The sequence below is a fragment of the Ptiloglossa arizonensis genome, chromosome 2 (genome assembly GCF_051014685.1).
Source record: "Ptiloglossa arizonensis isolate GNS036 chromosome 2, iyPtiAriz1_principal, whole genome shotgun sequence".
In the NCBI taxonomy this organism is placed as follows: domain Eukaryota; kingdom Metazoa; phylum Arthropoda; class Insecta; order Hymenoptera; family Colletidae; genus Ptiloglossa; species Ptiloglossa arizonensis.
Window position 1 is genome coordinate 19,538,657 of NC_135049.1, and position 27,994 is coordinate 19,566,650.

Sequence of the window (27,994 nt, forward strand, 5' to 3'; positions counted from 1 at the left end):
TGAGAAAATATGTCACTTAGAAATCAGAGTTATCGTGTGATTATCTGTTCAGGGAAAATGTTCTTACACATTTTTAGGAAGTATATCCATTTTTGTATGTCGGAGAATTAACTTTTATACATAGTGCACCTGCCATTGCATCAGCCTGATTTCTCTAGTTTGAAAAGTGTTTTGCATTGAAACAAATGTAAACACTCTGTGGTCTAGACGCTTTTGCTGTCTACTGTGTACATTATGCAAAGCATTCGCATTTCAGAGCACGGATATCATACGGATGTATTGTACTAAAGACTAAGAGCTTTTAAGCAAGTTACGAACGTAAACAACAAGTGGTTCATTAGTGTATGAATGAATAAATGAAAACCATTTAAACATTTTGGCAATGGCGAGTCTCTGAGTACAGTGAATTCTTAATTGATATTACGATCGTTGTGCGTAGAATTCAGGTTTATTAAGCGTGAGCATATATACTACTGTTAAGGTCTTCCTGAGTATGTAATTAATCTGTTTCTGGTTTAGATACTGTGTGTGCTGCGTGCAATTCTTTTTATTCTAGATGCGCAATCAGTGTTCTTAGCAGCATAAATTCGGCTATTCTGCCGAGGTACAAATAGTATGTAGCAGTAGCCAAAGTTTTTCTGCCTAGGTAAGGAAATTCAGTAGAACAATTGTATTATATAATAGAGGTTTTGTTATTATTTTTATGCGCATGACAATTGTATATTTCATTCTTGTCTTCTTTCTTATTATAAGCACAATATTTCACTTGCAAGACGTTTAAAAATATTCAAATTTTTTTCAGAGTATCGGCCTTTTCAGCCATGTTTCACTTTTGCGTGTACAGAGCAATAGTTTGAATATTATTATATTCTCGGAATCTTTGTACAGTTTCCACATTATATGCCAAATTGCTGTTGTACTGAATAATTGTAATAACTAGATTGTCATAAGTTCATTAATGTAGGGAGCAATTTTTAAGAACCGAGACCTTTAGCAATGTGCCTCTAAATTAATAAGCGTTTGTGTAATATAATGATACGATATTGATACATAATTAATGGAATGCACTGGCCATTGCGTATCATAAGCCTGAATTCTGACCATCGATTTGTTAGCTCATGATATTCCTAACCAATCACAGACCCGACAAAAATAGGGCATTGGCATTGGCATTGACATTGGCATTGGCACTGGCACTGGCACTGGCATTGGCATTGGCATTGGCATTGGCATTGGCACTGGCTGTCAAGTTGAAACTACTCTATTTTGAATTTTGTGATATAGTTCAAGTGAGGCATGTGAAAATTGCGTCGATGTTTGTAACGATTTTCCATGTCAAGATCGTTTGAAGATGTTTTGAAGACTTGTTATTTCAAGAAGTATAATCAACTTTTGAACAGTGCCTTCAGAACTATAACACGACGGTCTATTAGAAGTAAATACTTTTTACTGACGGATAATCATAGACGAACTAGGACGGAACATATAAATAACAGAGAGCTTAACAAGGGAGTGTATAAGGAATTTTCATCACTTTTTTATATTCCAGGAAATATAATTAATAATCCTCTTATTACATTTCGACTTTATTATCTCGTAAGATATTTCGGCATCCAATTCGATTGCTTTACATGGATACTTTTTACAGTTTACAATATTATCGATAGAAAAAGAAAAAGAAAAAAAAAATACGATTTATATATATACATATATCCAGATTGTTACGATATGCAATTACACAATTTGACATTATTTACTGCTTTTATATTTACTTTATCAATATTGTATTAGATAGATCATTATTTTTACACGATGCAAGACACGGAGTTTACGTTACAAACTCGACTTGTCGGTTTTGCAGCCTCTATACCGTAAAAAGAAAGGTGATGCGTGAGAATGCCTGCGTAGTGCGGACATCCTAGAAATCATAAAAGTATTAGCTTCTGTGTCTACCTAGGTATTCACAGGAATCACTTTTTAAATGCCTCTGTCTGTGATCGCTTTAATCTTATCGAAGTGTCCAAGCGCTTGCGATGATTGTAGATTGGTAAGCTCATGGAAATAAAGACAATGATATTAAACAATGAGACTAGTTTAGCTTAATGTTCTATGCAGGAGCTTGAACACTGCGCATAATCCTTAAAGATCTCACAGCTGGACAACACTTTAACGATCTTGTACCTTGAAAGTATAGACTTTGTTATGTTAATGTAGTGAAACGTCTGTAATAAAAATGCGCAAAAATTGCAACTGACATTATCAATAATATTTCCCGGCGTTATTATTGTGATAAATAAAGTACAATATACGTATACGTATATCAAGAGGTATTAAAGGAAACAGAAATACATTATGTAGGCATGGGTATGGCATAATAAAAATTTCATAAAATCTGCTCATCTTTAATTAGTTTATTTACTTGTAATAATATTATTTTCATCGTATATATAATAATTCTATTTACTCCTTACTATTTATATATAATAATATAGTGTATTTATGTTCACTATGTATAATATATTATCTACATTTATAATCCCTATGAAAGGCATCTCCAAACAGACTTCAGATTTACTTTTTTTTTTAAAATATTTTATTTATTCATAAAAATACAGGGGGTTTACGCGCCACCTGTGAAATCCAGCCTGTTTTGCCCGGAACCGATAGCCTCCGATTATTGGTCGGATGAATAACATTATATACCTTACAATCCTTAATCCTTGCAATAACAACGAATTTATTGTTCCTCAACATCGTCTATGTACACGTCTTCATGCAAGCTAATCTGAAGATTTTACGTTCAGCTAAAGGTCTGTAGCGCGCCCGTTGTTTCATTTCTCGTTGTATTGCATTTAATGCGTAATTATATTACTAACATCGCTCGCCACTGGGTAAAACGATTTAAAAAAATCAAACGATTTCGAGAGCTTCAATACAAAGAATGAAATGCAGCGAAAATGCAACGGATAAGCTCGATGAACATCTACGAAATCGTTAGTAACGACGAGAAATAAATTAAAACTAGAACATAAATTTTTACAAATAAACATATATATTCTCTTCTCCACCGACTAGAGTATTTGGTTCAAGACACGTATTGATAAAGTAAAGGAAAAATATACGCAGCTTTCCCAGTCTGTTTAGTGCTCTTTCTTTCAATGATTCGATCAATGTTATTTAAATAAAACGTTACTTTAAAATAATTATAAATCATTACTTCGTTTGTTTGTGCTGAAAGTAAAAGTTGCGATAAAATTGCATGATTTGCACATATGTAAAACTTTATAGTAAAAGTATCTAAGTACAACCTCTTTAAATAATTCTTCGGAAAAAATTATAAAACGTATAAAATATACGAAATGCGTGAATCGAGTTCGAACGATTCCCAGTGGAATAATAATGACTCTACACAAACGCGTTTGATATAGTGTTCGAAATCGCGAAAATCTAAAATCAATTTAAGCGTAGAAATTGTCAATCGCTCGGTAAATCAAATTTCGCGCGCAACTGTAATCGTCAACGAGAAATCGTACTTCGCGCGTAAACTTCGTTAAAAAACTGTTGATGAATGCAGCATCCGGTTCCCGGCAGAGCGGCGATTCACACGGCGCCCAAATCTCAGTTATAAAAGGAATAGTCGAAGGTAAACGAGACGATAAAAATGTACTTCCTAAACGTAGGTAGAAATTGGTAACTTTGACTCACTCATTGAAAAAGTATTTTTTTTCTTGCCAATCCGGCATTCGTGCTTCCTTTCTGCCCGTCGTTTTTGGGTTAACGTTTGCATTTCGCGCTTCTTTCGCTATACCGTGACAAGCAGCACACTTCAGTGTTAACCAGTTCGTTTGAAGTGATGGTGCGCGTTCAAAATCTCGGAGGCAATTTCATCGTTTCAACAAGAAATCAATCATCGAACAATGAAAAATGCGTGTTAGTTCTCTTCGGCGAGCAACGAGGATCGAAAGGGACGTGTCGGTGAGTGAAATTTATAATATCTACATTCAGTTTGCGAAAATTAATTAAACGTCGCATCAGACGCGTAACGGTTTTGATACCTCGGTTCACCGTTCCGATATTCGGGAACAAATTCTCTCGAATGTTTCTCTATTGCCTCGTGTAAATCTTTTCGTATATCGTTTGTCGTTTTTTGACGATTGGAACCGAAACGATTGGGCGAAACAATATATCCGTGTCATTCCAATGGAAAAGCTCGATTGATACGCGTAATTTCGCTCGCGCTCGATCACTTTCTTTGCGCGCCATTAGTAACACTGTGGCGCCGCTTGACACTAGATAAGAGCAGGTATAACACGGAATTATACAAAGAGACAGGACTAGTACTTTCAACATAGTTATTATTAAACCTTTCGTACAATATGTACAAAGTTAAACCCACAAACGAGAGGCAAATGTTTATTTTTTTAAATTTCTTTTTTTCTTTTTTTACTTTTGCTCAATAGACTCTCACTCGCACTTAAATATTAAAGGTTGGGCATGATATACTCGCGGTAGTATAATGCCCTAAGTCTTGCTGATCCAACGCGTAGCTCTCCCGTAAGCAGCTGCTGTACTCCCAGACATCGATGCACATTTCATTTTATACAATATACATATTTATATTTATATTTATATATACTTATATATATAATGTAATATAAAGACAGTCCAACTCGGTGCTTTTTTTTTTCCTTTAACGCGGTGTTCTTTGTTTCCTTCGTTCTTTCGCGACCGACGACACTGCCACTCGTATGTACAACACTAACAATAAATAGGACGCGACGAGAAAAAAGTTCTTCGCGGGAAGTACGTAATGTTTACGAGCTAACGAGAATAAAAATGGGACAAATGATTCGGGTATTTGCCATGGGGTGTTTCAGGAGAGAAAGAGAGGGGGGGGGGGTGGTGGTGGTGGTGGTAGTGGTGGCGTGGATGAGGATGGCATAGAATATTTACGAAGATAGGAGACAGAAGGAAGAGAGCAAAAAGGAACGAACGTATTGCCTACAATATCATACGTTGCTTTCCCCTCTGTATTGCACTATACAAACGGTAACTTCAAAGCAAATTTTTGCGCGCGGATACGACAAAATCATGACGGGAACGTTCACACGCTCAAAGGAAGAAGTGTTTACGTTCGCGAAACGCGGTTGGCCAATGGTCACAGTTTCTTAACTAATTTAGCGAGGTTTTCCTTTCATTTTTTTTCGCACGGGCGCGACCTCATCGACCGTCACAATTGAACACAGAGACAAGTGTACGATGATGTCCGGGGAATACAGGAACTGTTACCCCCAAAGTTCCTTAACCTCAAATAATATACATGTTTACCGTATGAAGTATCCCATCGTCAGTTAAGTCTTATAGTATGGACAAGTATCCCTAGGCTAGTAGGCCCAAGGTCTGTGAATAGTTCGTGTTGATTCTTCGTACGTGCGTTCACGATCACGAGCCCGGCGAGTGAAACCGTAGACACCATAGTCGCGTCTCGATGTGAAAAGGCAACGGTTGCGTCGAGCGTGAAAAAAGTCCCTACGCGTGAATTGTTCGCGGAACAGTTTTGAGCAGAAATTCGGTTAGTGGACTGTCGTACCCGATGCGGAAATCGCGAATGGTACGTCCTCCACGGGACGACGCTCGAAAGTCTACGAAACGAAGGAGATAAATGCAAACGACCGAAGACACCCGAATGAATGTTTTTACTTTACGTACCCACGTGGTAATGGCGGTGGAACGGTGGGGGGTTGGAGGTTGGGCGATATATATATATATATATATATACATATACATATATATATATATATATACATATATATCGTTCTCGCCGTGCTTGTGATCGCGCACGCACCGATGATTAGCGCGTATTTACGATAACTTCTATGGAGGCAAGATGAAACAATCACGTCGCGTTCGAACGTGCGCCGATTAATCATTACATGCGTATACACAAGGAGCATTGCTTTCCCAAGGACACGAATGACGTTTTGATTGGCGTCAGCCATCGGTTTGTTTCTTTCTTTCGCTTTTTTTTTCTTTTTTCTTTTTTCTTTCTCCCCGTTTGTAACGCGTCTTGCGTATCTTAAATAATTGAGCCAATCCGGAGAACCTGGTATTTCTAGATCGCGAGGAAACCGAATATCACAAGTGTCGATGACACACACATACACATAGGTACAGGTATATATGCATACTTGTATTCGCTACAGTGGCAAACTACCGCCCCGAGAAAAATTTATCGAATATTTGATGCCTCGAATGTACGCTTCCCCGCGAGAGAGAAATACCAAGCCTCTCGCTGTTCGCACTTTCCGTTCGTTATACATACGTTTCTTCCCATCCTTATTTCTTTCCCGTTATAATACTATGAAATTATCGCAGTCGTTTCAGCGAGGAATCATAAGTAAAAAAAAAGAAAAAGAAAAAAAAAAAGAAGGAAAAAAAAACAAACAGAATCATTCGTCGCGAATTTCAACGATGAACAACGCCCGGGGCAACGGGAAACAACGAAATGCGCGCCACCGTGCGATCCGATCGCTCGCCACGATTTCGACGGAGAACGGTCGCACGTGCCTCGACGGCCGTGAATTTGTTAGAACCAGGTAAAAGACTCGGTTTGCGATTTTTAAAAATGCTCGCGCGTCGAAAAATCAGCGTTGAAAAATCCATTTAAAAGTTTCGCAAAACATTTGCACAGTCGCCAAGTAAACGTTATCAAAAAGTCATCGAACGTCCCCGAAAGCATTCCTCGCAAGAAACATTCGAAGCAAGGGTCCGCGAGTCGACGTCACCGCGCACAGACGTGAGCGTGAGTGGTTTGTAAATGACTGACTCCGCGTTCGCGCGGTCACGGTCGCGGGCGTCGTAGAGACGGTGCGCACTGCTCCGGCGCACAGCGGCGGGGGAAAGAGGTCGGGGTGGGGAGGCTCCGGCGGAATGGCTCCGCCCACTAGGGTCAGATCTTTCGTGCTCTCGTCTGTACACGCGCGTCTCCTCGTCGGTAAGCTCTAGAAACGAGTCTCGCGATCCGGGGCCGAGGATCGGATCGCGCGTAGGACACGAAAGAGTAGTTACGAACAAGGATATCTTCGACCGGTGAATTGATGCGTCGCGCTGCGTTAAAGATCACGATTCGATGGCGATAAAATTGTAAATTAACAAAACGGCGAATATATATATATTATACACGTAATATATATGTATTATATATCGTATAGTCTTCTGTGTTGCGCGCTTGGACCATGATTCGAAGTGTTGAATGACGACGAGGACGACAATAACAACGAGGACGATAACGAATCGAAGAGTTGTCGCTGCCGCATGCCGAATCCTAACGACTTATCCATTCGAACAGTGAGCTTCTTTTCGGTTTTGTACAAGGGAGGACACCGTTAACGGACGCCTACGAACGCAGTTCTTTCTTTCTCTCGTGTTTCTTCCGTTGCTATTTCGGGCATGTCGCGCGAACGTCATTGTTTCCAAAAAAAGTTTTTCTTTTTTTCTTTCTTTCTGTCAAAGTCCCTGTAACGACGTTCCATTTGATATTCGAGTGGATCGACGACCAGTGTGTTTTCTGTATCTTCTCTTATTTAGAATGGTAACTGAAATATATCACACTTAAGCTTCCAGTACGTGATAACGACGATCGTTAGTCGGGGTTTGGAATCACGTGGATACATCGATGAGAGAGGGTCAAGTATGCAGGCGTTTAGAGAATTATATTAGTCGAGGATGCGTGTGTTCGTGTTCCGGGCACGTATGTATACATATACATATACATATATATGTGTATATATATATGTATTTATATATATTTATATATGCGATATTAAAGATTTCGTATGTATAGCATCGTCGTTGCGTAGAAATACGCGTGGACGCGGCGGTCGATGGTTCGCTGATCGATCGTTTTACGTTTGTGCCATTGCTCGTGACCCGTCGTCGATCATCATTATCATCATCATTATCATCATCATCATCATCATCATCATCATCGTTATGAATGATCACCATTATCATCAACATCGGTCGACTGATCTTTCGGTCGTTTTGGTAGTCTGCTATTTAGTTGATAGTGGTGGAGAGTAGTGGTAATAGTAGCAGTAGTAGTAGTAGTAGCAGCAGAAGTAGTAGTAGTAGTAGTAATAGTAGTAGTAGTAGTAGTAGGTGGTAGTAGATGGCCTACAGTGAGCGTATGTAACGAGAGTCTTATTATCGATCGGATTATGCAACGTGAACACACAATGACGTAGTTGCGCGGTACTGCGTACAGAAATATATTATTATAGTCTTTTAGTTTCGATAAAAAAGTTCAGTTCCCTCCTCGATTGATTTCTCATCTCGAGGTGGCGCGCTTTCTCTCTATATATTCTCGCTCTCCCTCTCTTTCGCTCCCGCTCTCTCGAACTTTTATATTTTTTCATTAATTTTTTTTTTCTTATTTAAAGCATTCTCTCCTCGTTCGTTTCTTTTTTATTTTTTTTTTCTCTCTCCTCCTCTGCCTCTATCCGCGATCTCGTTCTCCTTTTCCGCTCTATATATTTTTTTTTTTCTCGCTCGCTCGCTCTCTTTCTCTCTCTCTCACTCTCTCTCGCTCTTTCCGGTAGTTGCTCCTGTTCTCTATCATTTTTGTTTCGTTCTCGCCTGTTTTATCACGCTTCTCACGGGTTCTCCGTTCCCTTCTCTACCCTTCTCCGTTTGTACAACGCAACGAACACACAGATTTATATTATTTATATGTATATATATATATATAAATATATATATATATATATATATACTTTTATATAGTTATCATACATACGCAAACAAAGCCTTTCCCCATTTCCGGACGAGCTTTCGGGCTTACCCGTTCTCTTTGTTTGCTTTCGCTTGTTTGTTCGGTTCTATTACTTTTTTTTGTATGTATATTTATATATATACATATATGTGTGTATATATATATAAATATATGTATATATATATACTTATATATATATATATATTTATACATATATATTTATATGTATAGTATGTATATAGGTATTCAGCTTCGTTTATCGTCAGTTGGTTTTTTATTTACTATCTTTGAATTGCTGAGTTCAATAGGAAAGGAACGTAGAACATTTTACTCTCGAGTAGAAGAGCTGCCGCTGATTGTACCTGGAATTCAGGAAGAAAACAGGATCGACTTAAGTCGTACGTTTTTGTGGTACTTATTCATTTTTTTTTTTTTTTTTTTTTTCGCAAAGGCAATGTTTTTTTTCGCGAAAGCAATGTTTTTTTTTTCAAGGCGAGATTTTACTGCTCGAACCTATTTCTTTTTCTCTTTTTTTTTTTGTTTTTTTTTTATTCCCGATACAAAGCTATAGGTATTATTATATCGATTGCCCTGCAATTTCGGCTCGATCGAAAGTTTCAACAATTTACGCGGATAATCGGGGTTCGACCGTTGGGAATTTCTGTATTCTCGAACTTACTTCCGGCAACCTGACGAGAAGATCGTGAAATCGACTCGGCTGTTGAGGCGCGCTGTGCTCGACGAAACTTCGCAGACAGCTCATGTACCGTTCTTGTATTTGTTCTAATTCCATTGTACCTCCACGTGCTAAGAGAGGACAGACGTAAGAGAAAGAACTGTGAATAAAATTGCTGTCAGCGTCTCCTATACTGCTACGAATTTTTACTCGCTTTGTTCGTCTAACGGCGAACTTCTTAAACGCTGTGCTGGCTCGAGTAACAAGTTGGTTCGGATTTTTAATAATATTTCAAGGAATATCGTCCGAACAAGCATAGTTTCTTTAACAGGTTACTCTATATTAAAATACCGTACTATGTACTATACTATATTAACTAAGTTATGCTTGCGCGAAGTATATTATTGTAGTACTTATTTTGAACGCGATCTATACATTTTTAAATTAAATTTATAGAACACAGATGCTTGGTTATGAATAAATTAAATCGTAGACGTTGAAGAGAGGGGGAACAGTATCTTACTTCATCGGATTTTTATTTATTCCAAACTTCGTAAAATGTAATAAGATTATTCATGAATTTAGACAATTTAGAGGAAATCTGAGTTTTTAATAGGAAAAATATATGAATGATCTCAAAGATGCTAAATAATTACAAAGGAGAACACTTACACCATTGATTACACATTGACGAACTTATTACTCAACTCAGTATTAAACACGTAACTAACAACTATATTGGAGGAAGTAGTTATTATGGCGCTGGGTAATTATTCGAACGGCAATGGAATTCTATCTTTACTCGAATCGTGCAGGTGTTTTTTGCGTTAACAAATTTATTCCTCAAAGGCGTATATATCTTTCAGTGGTCGAGTGTTACAGAATCATTGAACGGAGTATTTGAAATTTACCTGAAAATTTATAATCGTGACAGATATATCGATTCTCGTTATCGTAGATTTTCAATCGTAGCTTTCGTTCGTTAAAAATTGCAATAGGATTATTTTATTACCCCAGGCATACTATGTTACGAATATTAAGATTAAATTCCCTCGCACGCACTTAATATTGGTTCTTCGTCGCTATGAAAAAACAATTTTGTCTCGTTTAAGATATTATTGATAATTGATAGGTAGATTATTATATTTATATATTTCTCCGCCAGGGTACAACCGTTCGAATAATTGTAAGCGTTACAGTCGTACGAATGGTTGCATACGTTTGTGCAGGCACTTACATTTTGCATCTCCAATTGCAGCATTATCAAAAGGTATACATTCCTTTATATTTTTAGTTTCTCGATAGAACACAGAATAGGTATTTTACGTACGAGGGTTCGTTCTTTTCTTAGAGTTCCTTAGGTAAAAATACTTACCTTGTGAGAGCATGGTGATTACTTTCAGACAGACATACTCCTCCATCCGTAGTCTCACCCTCCTGAACATTAGTGTGACGTACGTGATTTTTTCCACCATGAGCCCTACGTCCTGCCGCAATTGGTCCATGGTTATCGGCCGGCCCATCATGCTGGTTAGGCACGTTTGCAACGTATACATGTTGTTCGAAACCTGAGGACGAGTGTACCAATTAAATACAGTTCTTCAAGCAATCATTGTATCTGAGAATGCATCGTAAAATTGTAACATTGTTGAGAAATTTATCTCTGCGTAAGATGGTAGGGTGTCCAATTAAATATTGCGCGTTTCAATCACTTCACTTCCTATTATTTTTGAATCCATCCACTGTTGCATGATTTTTAATTTATCCTACGATAAAAAAATTATTAAGTTGGGTATTATTAAATTAATACCCAAACAAATTAATTAACGAATTTCCCTTTAAGAAATTGTATGAAATTTTCTCGGGGAATTTTACTCGGGTTGTTTTTTTTTTAAATTGAATACAATACGCAACAGAGAGTCGCTATGTTGTTTTCATTCTTCGTTCGAAAGATCAAATTTTTCCGCTACTTTCGCGCCATTACTAGAAGCAAAACTATAATTCTATAATTAAAATTATAATCCACCCGGTCCAGGTTTTGAATGGTCTTCTCCGAACAACGGTGTACTTTTAAGCGAAAGGTGATTCAATAACGATGACGACATACAACGCAGACGTACGAAGTGTTTTGCATCCAAAGAATCAGACATTAGGAATGCAATTGCTTTCAGAACGGAGGTAGATCATAGATTACCGTGTTTGAAATTACGTTTCGTTGTACAGTACGTGTACCACCGTTCCTTAAAACTACAGTTTCTCGAATACATTGCATACGTGGTACACTAAATTGTGTCCTTGTAAAAAATTTGTCTTGTCTTTGTAAAAAATTACAAATGTATTGAACGTTCAATACACAACAACGCAGACAGTTACCACATTTGCGAGAGTCGAGTTAAAAATATTAACAATTTCGAGACCGATGCAATCTACGGTTACTACCGTAATTATCGCTCAATAAATCGAGTTTCAGAAACGCGCAATATTCCTAGGACATCCTTGTATAAATTATTCGTTAATCGCTTCGACATTTCGTCACTGGTTTCGTCGTTCAATAAACAAACAAACAGGCTCCGTTCGAACGATGCAGACGTCGTTCTTGCGAATCGAATCGTTGTCGCGCACCAAAGATAATTCGTACCGATCCTCGCGGTATCGGTGGTTTACGCGTGGGTCAAAAGTGACCCGCAACTCTCACAAATATTTCGAACGGAAACCCTATCGTTTCGTCGTACTTTTTTCTCAATTTCCGAGGAAATTTTTTTGGTTTTTCACTCCGGGTCCGAGAAGACCCAGGTGAGGCGTAACGAGGGTTGAACGGTCGTTCGACGTTTCGAGCGAGTGGTTTTCGAATCTTCGAACGTTAATCGACGAACGAAAAGACTGTGTAATTACTTCTTGCATAAAATCCGCTCCAGTCCCGTCGGTACCGACATTGGTGAACTTGTGCTGACCATGCATCGCTTGATAGGCGGACGTGGTCAGCACGAGGAGTTCGTGCCACTTGTGGGTGAGCAACCTCGTGTGAACTTCGACCGGTAACTCAAGGTAAAACGGTAACCTTTTGGTCCACTGCACCAACTTGTACACTATGCTGTCTCCTATCTGACACAGCTTCTCACTTAAGTCTGATTTATGGTCCAGCAGCTCGTCCAAGTTCTGCAATGCAAGGGAAAGACACTCGTGAGTGATCGATCGCCGATACGCGTGTTGGTACGGTCAGGTGGATAGCAGAATACACGATCGATGATCGGTAATGAACGGTTGGAAACGGTCCGAGAACGCAAAGTGCGTAAACGCACCCTCAACGTGGCGATATCTTGGAACTCGTCGCAGTCTATAAGGGTTTGGATCATGGCGAGGGTCGCTTCCAAGGGGAAAGCCCGATCCCTCGAACTGCTCACTGCGTTGTCTAGCCTCTGCCTTAAATGTACCACCTTGAACAGAAGAGAGTAACGAAATCAGTTTTATCGACGATTTTTACGTTTATCGTACAGGGTGGGTGAAAACGAAGGACACAGGGTAATCGGTCGCTTAAAAATACATCGAAAAGGTGGAGCGATGTTTTTTTTCAAAAGGCTCCGTTTTCGAGAAACTTGGTTTCGAAAATTCGTGGGCCACGACTTGGTCGACCTGTTGATTTGTTACTTTTTACCCGAGAGATGGTGTTTGTAAACGTTGACGGTGGTACGGTATTGTTTGTTTTTCGTCGATCTTCCCATCTTCTCGCTAGTTGGAACCAATTGAAACGGATAATTCCGTATCGTCGTCGTTCGTGTTTACAAACACCAATATAGGAATAACGAGTAACGAATAGACATTTTTTCTTTAGGGATGTCGTAGTCGGTTGAATTTTTTAAATGGATTTTCTTTGGGAATGTATAGACAGATTTTATCCCGTGTCTTCGATTTATTTTTCCACTACGATTCGTTGTAGATTACTTCGATAACAATCGAGTGTTATTATTCATAATTTTTGGCTCTCTTCGGCCGACTTATAAACGAAAGCAACAACGATCAAAAGTATTCGTTGATTTACTAAAGTGTGGGCTCCGTTCGAGGTTTCGATATCTTTTCTCCGTCCTCGTATCCGAAACGGAAGCGCGCGCGCAAACAAAGCGGGGAAGATCCACCGACACGAGGGTCTCTTCCGCGCGAAATTCGCGAACAAAGGTGCTCAACCTTTTGAAACTTCCGCGAGCGGCAGCGACGAGTACGCGTCGCGGTTCGACGATTTCGATCCCATCGTTCGAGGAATACGCGGTGCCGGTGCTGCTTCCTACGTAAATCCGATCCGGCCTTTCACTGACCTTTCAGACCTCGAAGTACTTCCTCGAGGTCGGTATTTGTAGACTACACGAGAGGGAGAGCGACCTCGACTGGCGATACCTTCGGCGAAAGCTGCGATCCTCACCTCGCTTCGGCTCGACTCGGCTACGCTCGGCTCGCTGAGTAGATACCCTTAAGTTTCGTGCACACCGTGCGAGCCACGCGAACCGTGGGACACGTTCGTCGCTGAAGGCGATCCCGCGGCGGTGGTGGAGCGAGACGAAGACCGTTGGAGGAGGAAGAGAAGGAGGTAGGGTGAGGTCAGTGTCCCTTGTGCAGACTTTCACGAGTTACGAAACCGCCGGAGAACTGCTCGTCCTTGGCACCGGCTGTCGCTGATTTTCTATTGTCCCTACCTCACCGAGTTGTCGTCGTCGTCGTCGTTGTCGTCGTCATCGTCGTCGTCGTTGTGTTTCACTCGGATGCCTCGATGCGACGTCGATAACCACCGACGCCTTTGACGCCGTGACGATTCTTATCGCAGTACCGTGCTCTCCTCTTATCCGTCGCGACGTTCCTCTCGCTACCGCGAAACTCTCGATTATTCCAAATGGTCCTCATCGGGGGATCGTTAATCGAGGGGGTCCAATCCGACAGAATACCATCGATCTCTTCTCGATTTTTTACAGAAGAAACCGCGAGACATTTCGGTACGGGGTTTTCGCGCGCTGGTGTGCCCATGTCTGCGTTAGACGTAGGATTTTTTTGTTAACGAAAATAATACAAATTGCGGGAATTGTACGATTTTTGGTGGAGCGCCTTTTTGGAAAATCGGTCCGATTGGCTGACGCGATTAGAATAGTATCTTGGTTAGTATGAAAGGGGCTAGGATAGGAATCACAGGGAAAAGGAAATCTTGGAAATTAACAAAGTGGGGCTATGGGGTTTGAATATCGATTTTTTAGGGTTTTTTTGTTTTTTGAGAAATGATTGTACTCGTAGTTTAATTTGCCTTTTCCACTTTTTTAATTTCATAGATATTTATGTGGGTTGGTGTAGAATATGTTCATCGTGGATGGTCTTGGTATCGAAAGGTAATTACAGGGCGAAAATATTTTTCGAAAACGTAATTCATCGAGCGACAGGACTCGTTTCTCGTGAGATTAGGCGAATAGAGTTCCTAATAGTAGATAGATGCCTCGAAGTAGACGATCGTTTCGATTTGGATGATAAATTCCCATGGTCGAAAATGTGCAACATTCTTCGAATCGATAATCAAATAGTCAAGGACTAACAATTTAATGACACAGGCAGTGAATGTTTCTGCGCGAGTTTAACCAATAACATCAGTTTTAGTCGAGTAGGTAATTCAGTTACCGAAATATTGTTCCACACTTCGTTAAAGAACTCTGGTATTTTCACACGATCCGTGGACCATTCGTTAATTTTTATTTTTATAAAAAAATTACAATCTAGACTCTTTCTTCTTATGAAAAGATAGATACGATGTAAAGTAAATTCGGTATATGGGTAAAAGTAATTTTTGAAGTCCGATCGGATTGAAAATTTCTGGAATGGTAGCACGGGTCACGATTGACCCGGAACTCTCACGATCTCGTTCCCGTGCACCCCGCCGGAGGGTGGGTAATTTTTGAAATTCGCGAGTCTGTATCCCGCGTCGAACGAGTGGCGATTCGCTCGGAGATGGAAAGTGACCTCCTTAATGGGGGCCTCCGCGGGCAATATTTATCCGGTGTGTTCGAGTCATCGATTTCACTTTTGGCAATGGCCTCTACCGGCCGAATGTTCCCGGTAATTCTTGTCATTGTTTGCATACCTCGCCCGTGTACGAACGTAACAGTGTCGTTCGAATATTCCCAATGGTCGACGTCCATCATCGTTGCCTAACAATTCCTATGGGGCAGTAAGCAAAATAGGGGAAATTCTAGGGGATGAGTCTAATAATCCCCAGACGGGGTACGGAGGTACGAATGAACATTTTTAATGTAGACAAATTTGTATTAATTGTTGTGTCAGTATATTTATAACAGTGTGTATTAATTATTGTATCAGTGCATTTAGTACAGTGTGTATTAATAATTGTATTAGTATAATACATTTGGTACAGTGTGTAATAATTATTGTATTAGTGCATTTAGTACAGTGTGTATTAATTATTGTATTAGTACATTTATCATTGGGAAAGTTAATTATGAATATTTATTCGCAATTTTAACGATTATTTTCATATAAGCAAATTCTCTTTGAGAAATTGTACAGGGTGTTTGGTAACTGGTGGTACAAGAGGCGAGTATGTGAAAGATATAGTGTAATATTTCTTTATTTGATTCATTTATGTCGGGAATAATTACCAAGACTCAACTTGTCTAACATCTATGTTCGTTACTTGTTTTTATTCGTGTTCGAAAGCATCGAAGATGACACTAATTACAACTGATACACTAGTTGTACAATTTCAACCGGTTCTAACTAGTTAAGAGTGCCATAGCACGATCAATGTTTAAGAATACCAAAACACAAGTAAAAATAACGATTAATTGGTACAAACGTTAGACAAATCAACGTTTCATTCTATAACGAGAATATTATCTTTCCCGCGTAAAATAACTTTTCGAACACCCTACATGTACCACCTATCGCTTAATAAATCCCTCCTATCCCTAAATCTTAATTCCAAAGAATAACGCGAAATTGCGCGATACAATTATTTTTCGCACTCTATCTTTACAATTTATAATACAGAAAATATTTATTTATTACTATAAATGTTTCGTAAGTATTTCGCCGAAGACTACCTTCGAACGATCTTCTATAATATTTCGATCGATCGAAATCGATAAGAACGATTTAATTTCGTACCAATTGAATTCAAAATTCTCCGTTCATAAATTTCGCCTCTAGAGATTTCTTCGTACGTCTTTGAAAGTGTTCGAAAAATCATTCCCTCGGAGTGTTCATCACGTTTCGTTTCGACGTTTGAACGTCGATGATCGTAAAAGCGTCGCGCGGTTAACGCGTCGGTGTCTGCGATGCACCGGCACAATTGCATCGTGCCGAAGAAATTCGATTATCGTCGATCAACGACGAACTGCATTCGCGCTAAGACGAGTCACCGTTCGAGGATTAATTTCCAACGTCGAACGAGTTATCGGGCCTCGCGTACCACTGTTTCGCCACCTAATAGGAAACACTTTCACGATGGAACGGATAATACTCTGTTTAGACGAGTGTACGAAAAGACATGCGAGACGACGAACGACGACGACGACCGGCCGGCCGGCCAGCTCTCGAGCTCGTTGTATCTATCGGCTTTCGTAATGTGGGAAACCTTGAGGCTTGCGCAAGTGGCTCGTAAGAAAGTGAAATTGCAACGGAGAGTTCATTCATTTCAGGATCGTTCCGTCGAAGACCAATCGAATTCCGTCGAATTGCAACTCCTTCTTTGAACCGTTTCAATCCCCTTGGGTTTTACCGCGGCACGCCATTGTTTTCTTTTTTCCGACATTTCTGGATCGTTAACGACACGGTCACTGGGTATACACTTATACGCGTTGTACCTTCGTGGACAAAAAACTAGCGCAGGTGTTCCATCTCCGAATAATTTTCTTCTTCGGTTACATGTATATATACATACTATATAACATATAGTACATATGAATTTCCTAGAATATTTTAAAAATAAAATTCGTCAAATATATATACATATATACATACATACACACATATATATATATATATATTATATATATATAAAATTTTATTTTTAAAAAATTCTAGGACATCCGTATGTACTGTATGTTACGTTTGAGAACGTGCACGAAGAAATTTTTCGTTGGTTGATCTTCGGATGACGTAACGCCGCTGACTAACGCCACGATTCGATTTGTATCGCGAGATCGACGACGACGAAAGGTTAACGGTGAAAATTTCCCCGCCGTTTCGAGGCTCGTCTCGAGCCGCGTAAAATCGAGCGCTCGATATAGAATCGCGTCGCGATACATTATCGCGATCGGCTAATCGAGGCCTGCGAACGGGATAAAGGATGCTCCAAGGGTGACGAGGAGTCACGAGGAGGGGCGAGGGGGGGATGGATGGGAGCAGGAAAGATTTCGCGCGAGCATGTGATCCGATCGCGTGCAGCTGCCTCGAAAGTGAAAGTGAAGATGCCTTCGGGACGTTCTCATCAGCATCGCCGCGGATTCCCTCGGCGGGGATCAACTTTTGTCGACCTGCATTCGATTTCTAACGAGCCGCGTTGAATAAATCACAGACGAGTAGGTACGTGGCCACGTACCACGTACGTTCGTATAACGCGGACGTTGATCTATACGAGCTACCGCGGGTGTGCGGGACCGTCTCAACAAAAGGCTAATTAATGTTTCGCGCGTGGAATCGGCTTGTTAGATAATCGCCCGAACGGAGCTGATAGAGAAATCACGTGGAATCTCTTACAACGCATCCCGGTGCGCTTTTGTACGTTATCGCGCGGAAACATCGCCGTGAAATCAAACGCGTTGCGTCACGCCATGTGGATGCTCGCCTCGGGATGCTCCGAGCGATAGGAAAAACCAGCGAAAAATTACTCGAACGAACTCGCACCGAGTTTCGGTGCTTCGGGGCCGTTGTCACGGATGCGTGACTATTCGCGGTGGTTATTCTATAGGTCGTTGTATAGTCGTGCTATTTATTTAATAGCGTTCTTATGTATCGATGTTCTGTTTACAGGAGGTTAAAAAAAATAATTTTTCACCGGTATTCTACTTAGAGAAGGTTAATGAAAATAATTTTTTCATTAGTATTCTACTTAGAGAAAGTTGAAGAAAATGTTTTACCAGTATCCTATTTAGAGAAGGTTAAAGAAAATAATTTTTGACTAGTATTCTAGATAGAGAAGGTTAATGAAAATAATTTTTCACTAGTATTCTGCTTAGAAAAGGTTAATGAAATTAATTTTTCACCAGTATTCTGCTTAGAGAAGGTTAAAGGAAATTTTTCACTAGTATCTTATTTAGAGAAGCTTAAAGAAAATAATTTTTCACTAGTATTCTACTTAGAGAACTTTAAAGAAAATAATTCTACACTAATGTTCAATCTAGAAAACGTTCAGAGAAATAATTTTTCACCGATACGGTGACCACATACAATAATATTTCATCGTACAAGGTGATCACAATTTTTACGATTTGTGGTAAATTCGTTGTTCTAAAATATTTTGTAGTTTATCGATGGCTACGTATAATCGTCTATTTAATTTCACTTAACGATAGAGGTACGAACAGTGGTATCTGAATTCTCGTGAAATGCAGCAAGGTGATCACAATTTTTACGATTTGTGGTAAATTCGTTGTTCTAAAATATTTTGTAGTTTATCGATAGCTACGTATAATCGTCTATTTAATTTCACTTAACGATAGAGGTACGAACAGTGGTATCTGAATTCTCGTGAAATGCAGCAAGGTGATCACAATTTTTACGATTTGTGGTAAATTCGTTGTTCTAAAATATTTTGTAGTTTATCGATAGCTACGTATAATCGTCTATTTAATTTCACTTAACGATAGAGGTACGAACAGCGGTATCTGAATTCTCGTGAAATGCAGCATCGAAAATTTTGGGACGGTGGAACAGTCGGAGGCTTTCGTTACATTGAAACTCTCGTGAAAGTCGCCGCCGGCGGGCAGCAGTCTTCGCGTGAAACCTGCAGCCGCCAAAGTGTTAAGTGGTGTATTCTTTACTTAGCGATCCATTTTATTATTCCACTTGGTCTTGTTGTTTCGTATCGATCGGGTCTCGCTAGCTTTCCTTTCTGCGTATTTCGTCTGAATTTGGTAAACGTACGAGCTGCGTTTACAGAATTTTAGAATGTCAGCTTTACCAATGAAATAGAAAACCAAACTCGAATCACAGTCAATTCGTTTTACTTTTACGACTTGTGGATAGTCCGATGGGTGTATCGATTCTGGGTTATTAATTTCATTTTACGGACAAAATTTTATCGAGACAAATATTTCGGTGAAAAATACTTCGAATACTATTTATCAATTGGACGTTTCTACTTGTTGATCCTTTTCGGGAGAATAGAATACTAGTAGTGTGTAATTGCAAAAAATATAAAATAAAAGGGAGAATGTAGCGTAACAATTGAAAGATTCTTGAACGTCGAATTAATTGATAAATATTATTCAATTTCTGTTGGAAATTCACTCGGAAAGATTTCAATTTCGAGTCACTCGTGAAACTGTTGCATCCTATCGGTAGTTTTACTAAAAATATAAAATAAAAGGGAGAATGTAGTGTAATAATTGAAAGATTCTTGAACGTCGAATTAATTGATAAATATTATTCAATTTCTGTTGGAAATTCACTAGGAAAGATTTCAATTTCGAGTCACTCGTGAAACTGTTGCATCGTATCGGTAGTTTTACTAAAAATATAAAATAAAAGGGAGAATGTAGTGTAATAATTGAAAGATTCTTGAACGTCGAATTAATTGATAAATATTATTCAATTTCTGTTGGAAATTTACTCGGAAAGATCTCAATTTCGAGTCACTCGTGAAACTGTTGCACCGTAACGGTAGTTTTAGGTAGTCAACGGATGTAGTTGCACATGTTTCAGAAATCGGAATTTACGTTTATGGCCCAATGTCATGGAGGTGACTAATTAGCCAGCGATTTTCTAACTTTACCTGCATGTTTATCAGATACTCGCGCTTTATGAGTTTACAACTAGCAAGACCACCTGTTAGAGGCAACATCACGCGAAAACGTTTTGCCAATTAACCAATTCGCGTGTTTTGCAACAACAGTTTATCCATTTCTAAATGTCGCGGAATAATTTGCAATTTTACCACCGAATCGATCGGCTACTACATACTAGTAAAATAGTTGTGTACAATGTTTTACCTTTAACTGAATATATTCTATTGTACGAACCGAAGTTACCAATTACGTTTGCACTATAAACCTCCAAATAATATACAATCAAATAAATTTTTATTATTTACGAAAATATAGACTGTATCGCGAATAATGAGATATTGGATCTCATATTCATACTGGAAATTGAGTTTTTTAAATGAAATCAAAACTCCAGTTATATGTTACTTTTTTTTTGAATATTTGAAAGTGTAAATCAAGTATAGGTTAGGCAAAAAGTTGTCTATTTAAATTATGAATTCGAATTTAAAACCTTTTGGGTTTTTCCATAAAAACTCCTCCATTTTAATAGGGGTTGAACGATGATATGGGACACTGTGTATCCTTTAGCATTCTTTCTACCCTATCAAACCACACAATTCCATTCTAAGCTTTTCTCTTCCTTAATATTGTAATTTTAATTATAATCGATTACTTTTCTGTACAAAAACCCGAAAATCGTTTTCGAAAACTGCTACTAAAATCTTTTTAAAAATTCGCTAATTGTTCGCTATTAGAATTGTCGTTCAAAAAATGGGAATTATTATACGTTACGGAAAAAACGATTTTATTCGATAAAACAGAATTTCCCGAAAATATGTAACAAAATTCCACCAAAGTACTACACAAAGTTCTAAAACAATACAAAATGAAACTTTTGAAAAATACAAAGTATCGCCAACCGATTATCGCGAAAACCTACTTTGAAGTAAAATTCGTACGATTGATCAAATCGTTAAAATTATTTCGAAACATCTTTTTTTATCGTCCGAGACTCGTGTGCACTGCGTACTTGCACTTGGTGGCTCATGTTCGTATATCAGTTTGACGCCACTGATTTATGGCATTCAGAGCTCGAGAGAATCACACACGCGTTCAGGTACGAACGGACACATTTCGACTCGGTGAACAAAGATCGAAGAAAATGTGAACATATAACGAAATAATGGACTCACTTCGGAGGGGTTGGTGAGCGCCGTTTTCAGGATCGTTCCATTGACGAGGTGACCCGAATGCGCTGGGTGACTCGGATGACTGGGGGTAGGTTGTGAGTTGAGCGGATCGCCCGACGAAATTTTGTGATGATGAAGGAAACCACCAGCCAGCTGAGCGTGCTGCTGTTGGCTATGGTGCGCGGCCGCAGCTGCGGCCATGTGCTTGTCCAGCATCGTCGAGCCCATGGTGCCTTTGCTGCCACCCAGGGATCCCGACCCGTTCACACCGCCAACGTTACCACCGCCACCCATGCCACCCATACTTCCGCCCACTCCGCTCGTTTTGTTGCTCTTCTTGTGCTTTTTGTACTTCACCTGGGAAAGAAAACCACCAACGTTCTCCATTAACGAGGGCTTCGAGACTGCCTCGACACATTCGGTAGCTAGAACCCTAACGATCGATAGTCTGGACTTTGATCGGAGATTCTTCAATTTTCTATCGGTGAAATTTCGCGTCGATAATCGCTGAGCTTCGAAAAGCTCGAACGCATCTTTTATGGAGATTCGTGCATCGAATCGATAGGCGAGAGATAAGAAATGTTTAGGTGTATTATGGACAGGTCGGTTCGGGTTAATCGGGTGGATCGTTAATCAATGGTTTTAATATCCAAATTTTTGAACTCGAGTTTCTCGAAGCTCGTTAAACACTACTAACGATTTATACCGTATATAGAAAATATGTATAGCTTGTAAATTGGTGAATCACGAAAGATTACGACCAGTTTCTGGCATTATATGTACTAATATTTATCTGTGAAAATTTTTCGTAATGCTTCTAAATTATTTGATTAGTTTTCTTTCTTTTTTTTATAAGAAATTTTAGCGATTATTGTAATACGATAAATATAATACGATTCGCGAAATATTTAGTTCTTTTTAATCACTACTGAATAACAAGGGGTGGTTTTTTAAAAATTCATCTTAGATTACCTTGTACGTAATTTCTTCAATACTTAAATATTCGAGTAGCATTAGAATTATGTTCACTGGAAATTTTAATCACAGCTTCGATACAGTGTTAGAATCTACAGTGGGTTCAGTGTTACAATTTTGTCAATTTTTCGCATTTCACGATAACTCTTTACGATTATATTCTCAGTATACGAAACTCAAAAATTGAGAAAAAATTAAACCAATCGCACCCCTGTAAAGACACTTTTTAATGTCTTTTGATCCAAAACGGTGAATCATTCGAACACGGTTTAAACGTATACGGTTCAACGAACAATCGACGCGTCGGTAAATGAAAATTATATATTAAAAATGGTATCATACCTTGTAAAGGTTATACACAGCACCAGAATTTCTTCCACCAGGCATTCGATCTTCTCGAACGGCCTGAAGGACCATACCCTGTTCAATACACTTTTTGAAGCGACAGTACTGACACCTGTTCCTCTGGGCTTTCGTGATTTCGCAGCCGCCTTCCGCCACGCACGTGTACACCCGCCTATTTTGTACAGTTCTCTTGAAGAACCCTTTACACCTGTGCAAAAATAGACCACACTGTTTCACTCGTGAAGAAAAAAACAAAGGAAAAAAAGAACAACACGACGACCTTCTCTGTAACAGATCCGGGATCACGCGTAGCCTATCGAAAGTGCTTCGAACTTCGAATTCATCGAAATTGGAGCACCAATTCGTCCGCGAACGATAAAACACCGTGAAAAATTCGTCGGTTATTTCCATTCGCGAAACGTTCACTTTGTCGCGGGAAAACCAAACGAAAATCGCGAGTTTGCGCTGAAATTTACATATATACGTAACGTTACGATATTGGATTGATTTTCGGACGACACGGTTTCGTGTGACCTTTTCAGAAACACTTCACGAAATGTACAGCGACGACGTTGACGTTTGTCCTGCTTTCGAAACGTGAGTTTTATTCGCGAAACGTGACTTTTCAATCGGGACAAGTAGAAATTACACCGCGATTAGTCACCGCGGATTTTTTTGTTCGTACGGACCAAGTTCCGAGGTACGTGGTCCCGCTCCTCGGGGGAATGTCCTGATACTGTGACCTAGAAACGTATTAAAGATTCATACTCGACGAGTTACGGTTATACGGCGAGGAGAGGGGATGCATAGGGGAACTGGCCGTGGACTTTTCCAAGTAATTTGCCAGGTTCGTCCGACGCGACGATAGACGGATTAAACGAGCAAAAAAAAAAAAAACAAAGAAGAAGAAGAAGAAGCAGGTAACGATACCCTGCGGAGACTTTAGGGGCTAATCAACTGCGTTGCAAAATATATTAGAATGGGTAGCACCTTGAAAGATGGCCTTCATTTCGCCTTGTAAACAGAGCAACGTCTTCGATAGAGAAGTCACGGGATTTTGGTTCGTAGAAGGACCGGTCGGCTACCTCGTGGTAATTTCAGGGGCTATTCAACCGCGTTGCGGAATATATTAAAATGGGAAACGTGCCATCTTGAGAGACGACCTTCGTTTTACCTTGCAAACAGAGCTACCGTCTTCGAGAGGAGAAGTCGGTGGATTTTAATTCATGAAAGAAACGATCGTAGTGATTTCAGGAGCTATTGCGGGATATATTAGAATGGGAAGCGTGCCATCTTGAGCGATGATGTTCATTTTTCTCTGGGAACAAAGCTCTACCGTCTACCGAGAGAGAAGTTATCGGATTTGAATTTTTAAAAAGACCGATAGACAGTTCTGTAGGGAATTTAGGGGTTAGTCAACTGCGTTGCAGAATGTATTGAGTGGGAAACGTGCCATCTTGAGAGATTCGTTTTCTGTGAAGGGAACGTCTACGATCGAAAAGTCATCAATTTTTGATTGGTCGAAAAACCGCGTTGGTAATCACGGTCTTGGTAAATCACGATTGGGAACGAACGACGAAGCTTTAATTTCGAATTTATCTTCCGTATCGGAGAAATTAGGTTTCCAGGGGTCGATGATTAGGAGCGCGTGGCGCACAAAGGTCGAACCGAGAAGGAAATAAGAAAACGTGTCACGAAAAGGTAAAGGGTGAAGAACACCGTGTCAGGGGCCATTGTTCTCTATCGTGGGTGGTAATCCATCTATATTCGTAACTCGACCGTGGACACGGTTATCGTCGAAGACACTCGAAACTCATAGTTAACGTATTGCTGCGTTCGATGCGAGGACGCACGTGCAAGCTGGCGATAACCAAAGGTCAGAGTTCGCCCGGAGGCACCCTTTGGCTCGTGACTTAGGTGCGATCCTAAGTTTCTGTACACGGTTCGGTGCAATTATCTCGCTAATTAAACGGATCGTCCAAACTTCCGGCTTGTACAGTGGGTGTCGAAAGCTACTCGAAACGAGACGTTTCGAGATGTAACAATACGTTTGAACCGGTTTTTACTGACACCCGATACGAGCACTTCGATTTACTCGGATACATCGTCCACGATCTCGACGAAGGATTTATCTCGGCGTTATCTAGAAATCAAGTTTCGGAGAACTACCCTAACTTCACGTTCGACGTACACGGTATCCCGCTGTAAATTTCCAGTACAAACGTAATAACGTTTCCATTTGACAAAAGACTCTAGCTCTTGCTCAAGCGAGATACGATTGGTAGGAACGATCGTTACGCGACCGTAGATAGAGGGATGGAAACCGTCGTCAATCGTGGAAGCGGTAAGCTCTAGTGGATCAATCGATAACCCGATCTCTTAAACCTCGTTAAGCCGATTGATCGAGACGATTGAGTTCAACGAATTATTCCAAGTCCACCGAGGGACCTTTGCGTTTAACTCGTTTAACCCGAGACGAAAAATGCTGAACGCTCACCCCTCGCACGTGATGATACCGTAGTGGAGACCGGTGGCCTTGTCCTCGCAGATCATGCAGATCATTGGGGTTTCGTCCTCCTCGTGCTCCTGAGGCGGCATCGGTGGTGCTGGAGGGGCAACCGACATCGATTGCGACGTCGATTCCGACTTGACCACCCCACCGTTTCTCACCCACGTCTGACCGGACCCGGAAGCCGTCAGGTTGAGCGCCTGCATCTGCTGCGCGGCGGGCAGTTGCGTCATGTCCCCGGCCCACAGTTTCTCCATGTTGAGCGGCGGACCGGACAGGTAGGAAACGGAAGGCGGTTTGCCCCTAGACTCCTGGCCGAGGTTCAGGAGTAGCTGAGCAGCCGATTCTTCCGACGAAGAACAGGACGCTGCCGCAGCGGTGGTCGTCCACGACGCCGCTGGCGGCGGTACAGGATCCAAAGGCGGCGCGGACCATATCATCGTCCTGACACCGCCGATCTCGCCCATGAGCACCGTGGGCGGTGGTCTCGGGGGTGCTGGCGCCGGTCTTTGCGCCGGTGGTTTCATCGTTTCGTCTGGAATTGAAAATTAATAGCCAAAGGTCAGGATAACGACTACAGTAGTCTCTCCCCGCGCAGTTTAGGGTTCGAGTCGTCGGGTAATCGTGGTCAAGTATTTTTATTTACCTTCGTCAACGTTTTCGGAGTACCGATTTGAAGATTTTAGATCTTTCTACGCTTGTGTTCGAGTTCTTGACTTGGTGAAATAACGTAACGTTCGTCCGCGAAAAGAAAGCGAACGAGTGTTTATATCCTCGTTTCAGTTTACAGTCTACCAGCTCTCGGTCTACGAACTGGCAGACTGTAAACCAGAGTGCAGATGTAAATACTCGTTTGCCCTCTTGATGCGGACGGACAGTACCTAGAACGTTGAACGATAAACGTTCCAGTTGATAAAAGTACATTGTTTACGATCACCCGACGACTTACTTAATCGGTTGGAAGAGTTCAAGATATACTGGGAGCCGCAAAGAATGCCCCTATTTATCTACGAGCTTTCGAAAGACTACTTCTAATCAGAGGGCATTCTTCGAAGTCTCTCCAGTGTACTCGATGTATCTCGGTTCGACGCTCTATTGCATGGATCTCATTTCAGTTTTCAGGAATTATAAAAATTATTCTTCGGTTAGTTGGCTCGCTCTTCGAAAACTATAAAAGTCTTTTCTTGATCGGGGTAGCTTGAACCGAAAGACTGGACCTGCAATCAGAGTCCGTCTTCCTAACAAAATACCCTACGCAAATCTCGCAATATTTCTTCAGCGAGCTTCGCGAGGTCCCGTCAGGTCCTCCGTCAGCTATACCGTGCAACAGTGGGTGAAACCGATACCTCTCGGCGATGAGACACGCTATATGAATTATCCCTTCACGCTCGATAAAAAAATCCTCATTCGGTTCACTTACACGAGGAAGTCGTCGTGGTCGGCCCCGTACTCGCGGACGTCGACCCGTTACCGCCGCTCCCCGGACTGCTGCTCAGGCTGGTGCTGCTGCTGGTAGACACCACCGCAACGTTCTGCCCGTAGTTCACAGCGCTGCTGATGACCCCGTTGATCAGCTTCTGCGTGGCGAACCCCTGTACACCGGGGTTTTGCGACCAGAATTGGTGATGAGCGAGAAGATGGGGCGGCACCGATGGTGCACGTGGTCTGGGCGGCGTCGGCGGGGTCTGCGGTTGCTGTTGTTGTTGTTGTTGCTGCTGTTGAGCACCGTGAGTGGCGATCGCTCCGGGGCTCATGTTCTGGTTGGAATTGTATTGAGACGAGGGACTGCTCCGGTGACTGGGTTGACTGGAGGTCTCGGAACGGCCGCCGCCCCCGCCACCACTGCTGCCGCCGCCTCCGCCGTCGAAAACCGAGTTATCGGACTCCTCCTTGGTTTGGGCCGAGGACAAGTCACCCTTGTCGGGGCTGTCGCTCCTCGAAGTTGCTTCCTGGGGCATGGGAGTCGTGGAGACCGCCTGTATCGGCGAGTAGGGCGACGATCTGGTCGGTGCCGGGGTACCAGAGCGTTGCTGTTGAAGCTGCTGCTGCTGCTGCTGCTGCTGCTGAGGTTGCTGCTGCTGCTGTTGTTGTTGCTGCTGCTGCTGCTGCTGTGGCTGCTGCTGCTGCTGCTGCTGCTGCTGCTGCTGCTGCTGCTGCTGCTGCTGCTGGTGGTGCTGTTGTTGCTGCTGCTGCTGTTCTTCGACGACTCTGAAGCCCATCGAAGTGGCATCCGAGAAGACCGAATCGGGTGACGCACGGTCCGAGCAACCTGTGTCGCGGGCTTCCAAGCCGCTTGTCGCGCCGCTTCCTCGCAGAGGGTCACGCGGCGTACCTGGACTCGGGATGCCTAGCAGGTACTCGCTTTTGACTTTGACCACGGGGCAGCCCGGCGAGCCCGGCATGGTAGCTTCCGGCGACAGGGTCGAGGTGTCGGCCATGCTCTCCCCTGGAGCAGGAAAGTTTATGGGTGAAGGAGCGTCCGCCGGCTGGATCCCGAGCGGCGAGCCTGCTGATCCGAGGGATACCGGGGAGTCTGAGAAATAAGGCGTTGATCGCACG

The 27,994-nt window shown here is 41.3% G+C and overlaps 2 protein-coding genes across 3 annotated transcripts in view; one reads left to right on the top strand and one right to left on the bottom strand.

Annotated features, from left to right (window-relative positions):
- Positions 1–3,866: 3,866 nt before the first annotated feature.
- LOC143154846 (uncharacterized) overlaps positions 3,867–27,994 on the top strand; it is a 155,551-nt gene continuing 131,423 nt past the window's right edge. Inside the window, exon 1 of the mRNA XM_076326857.1 lies at positions 3,867–3,975. Coding sequence (XP_076182972.1) covers positions 3,925–3,975 — 51 coding nt within the window. The 5' untranslated portion in view covers positions 3,867–3,924. The remainder of the gene's footprint in view (positions 3,976–27,994) is intronic.
- The window catches only part of Hr4 (nuclear hormone receptor 4), a 76,236-nt gene continuing 57,254 nt past the window's right edge, over positions 9,013–27,994 (bottom strand). The window contains exons 3-11 of one of the 2 annotated variants that reach the window (XM_076304320.1): positions 26,856–27,881; positions 25,424–25,970; positions 22,924–23,134; positions 21,610–21,963; positions 12,749–12,883; positions 12,342–12,605; positions 10,825–11,017; positions 9,453–9,580; positions 9,013–9,135 (exon numbers count right to left, since the gene is read on the bottom strand). In XM_076304320.1, the coding sequence (XP_076160435.1) occupies positions 9,055–9,135; positions 9,453–9,580; positions 10,825–11,017; positions 12,342–12,605; positions 12,749–12,883; positions 21,610–21,963; positions 22,924–23,134; positions 25,424–25,970; positions 26,856–27,881 (2,939 nt within the window). In that variant the 3' untranslated portion in view covers positions 9,013–9,054. Of the gene's footprint in view, positions 9,136–9,452; positions 9,581–10,824; positions 11,018–12,341; positions 12,606–12,748; positions 12,884–21,609; positions 21,964–22,923; positions 23,135–25,423; positions 25,971–26,855; positions 27,969–27,994 lie in introns of both variants that reach the window. The other variant, XM_076304319.1, reaches the window with a different exon arrangement.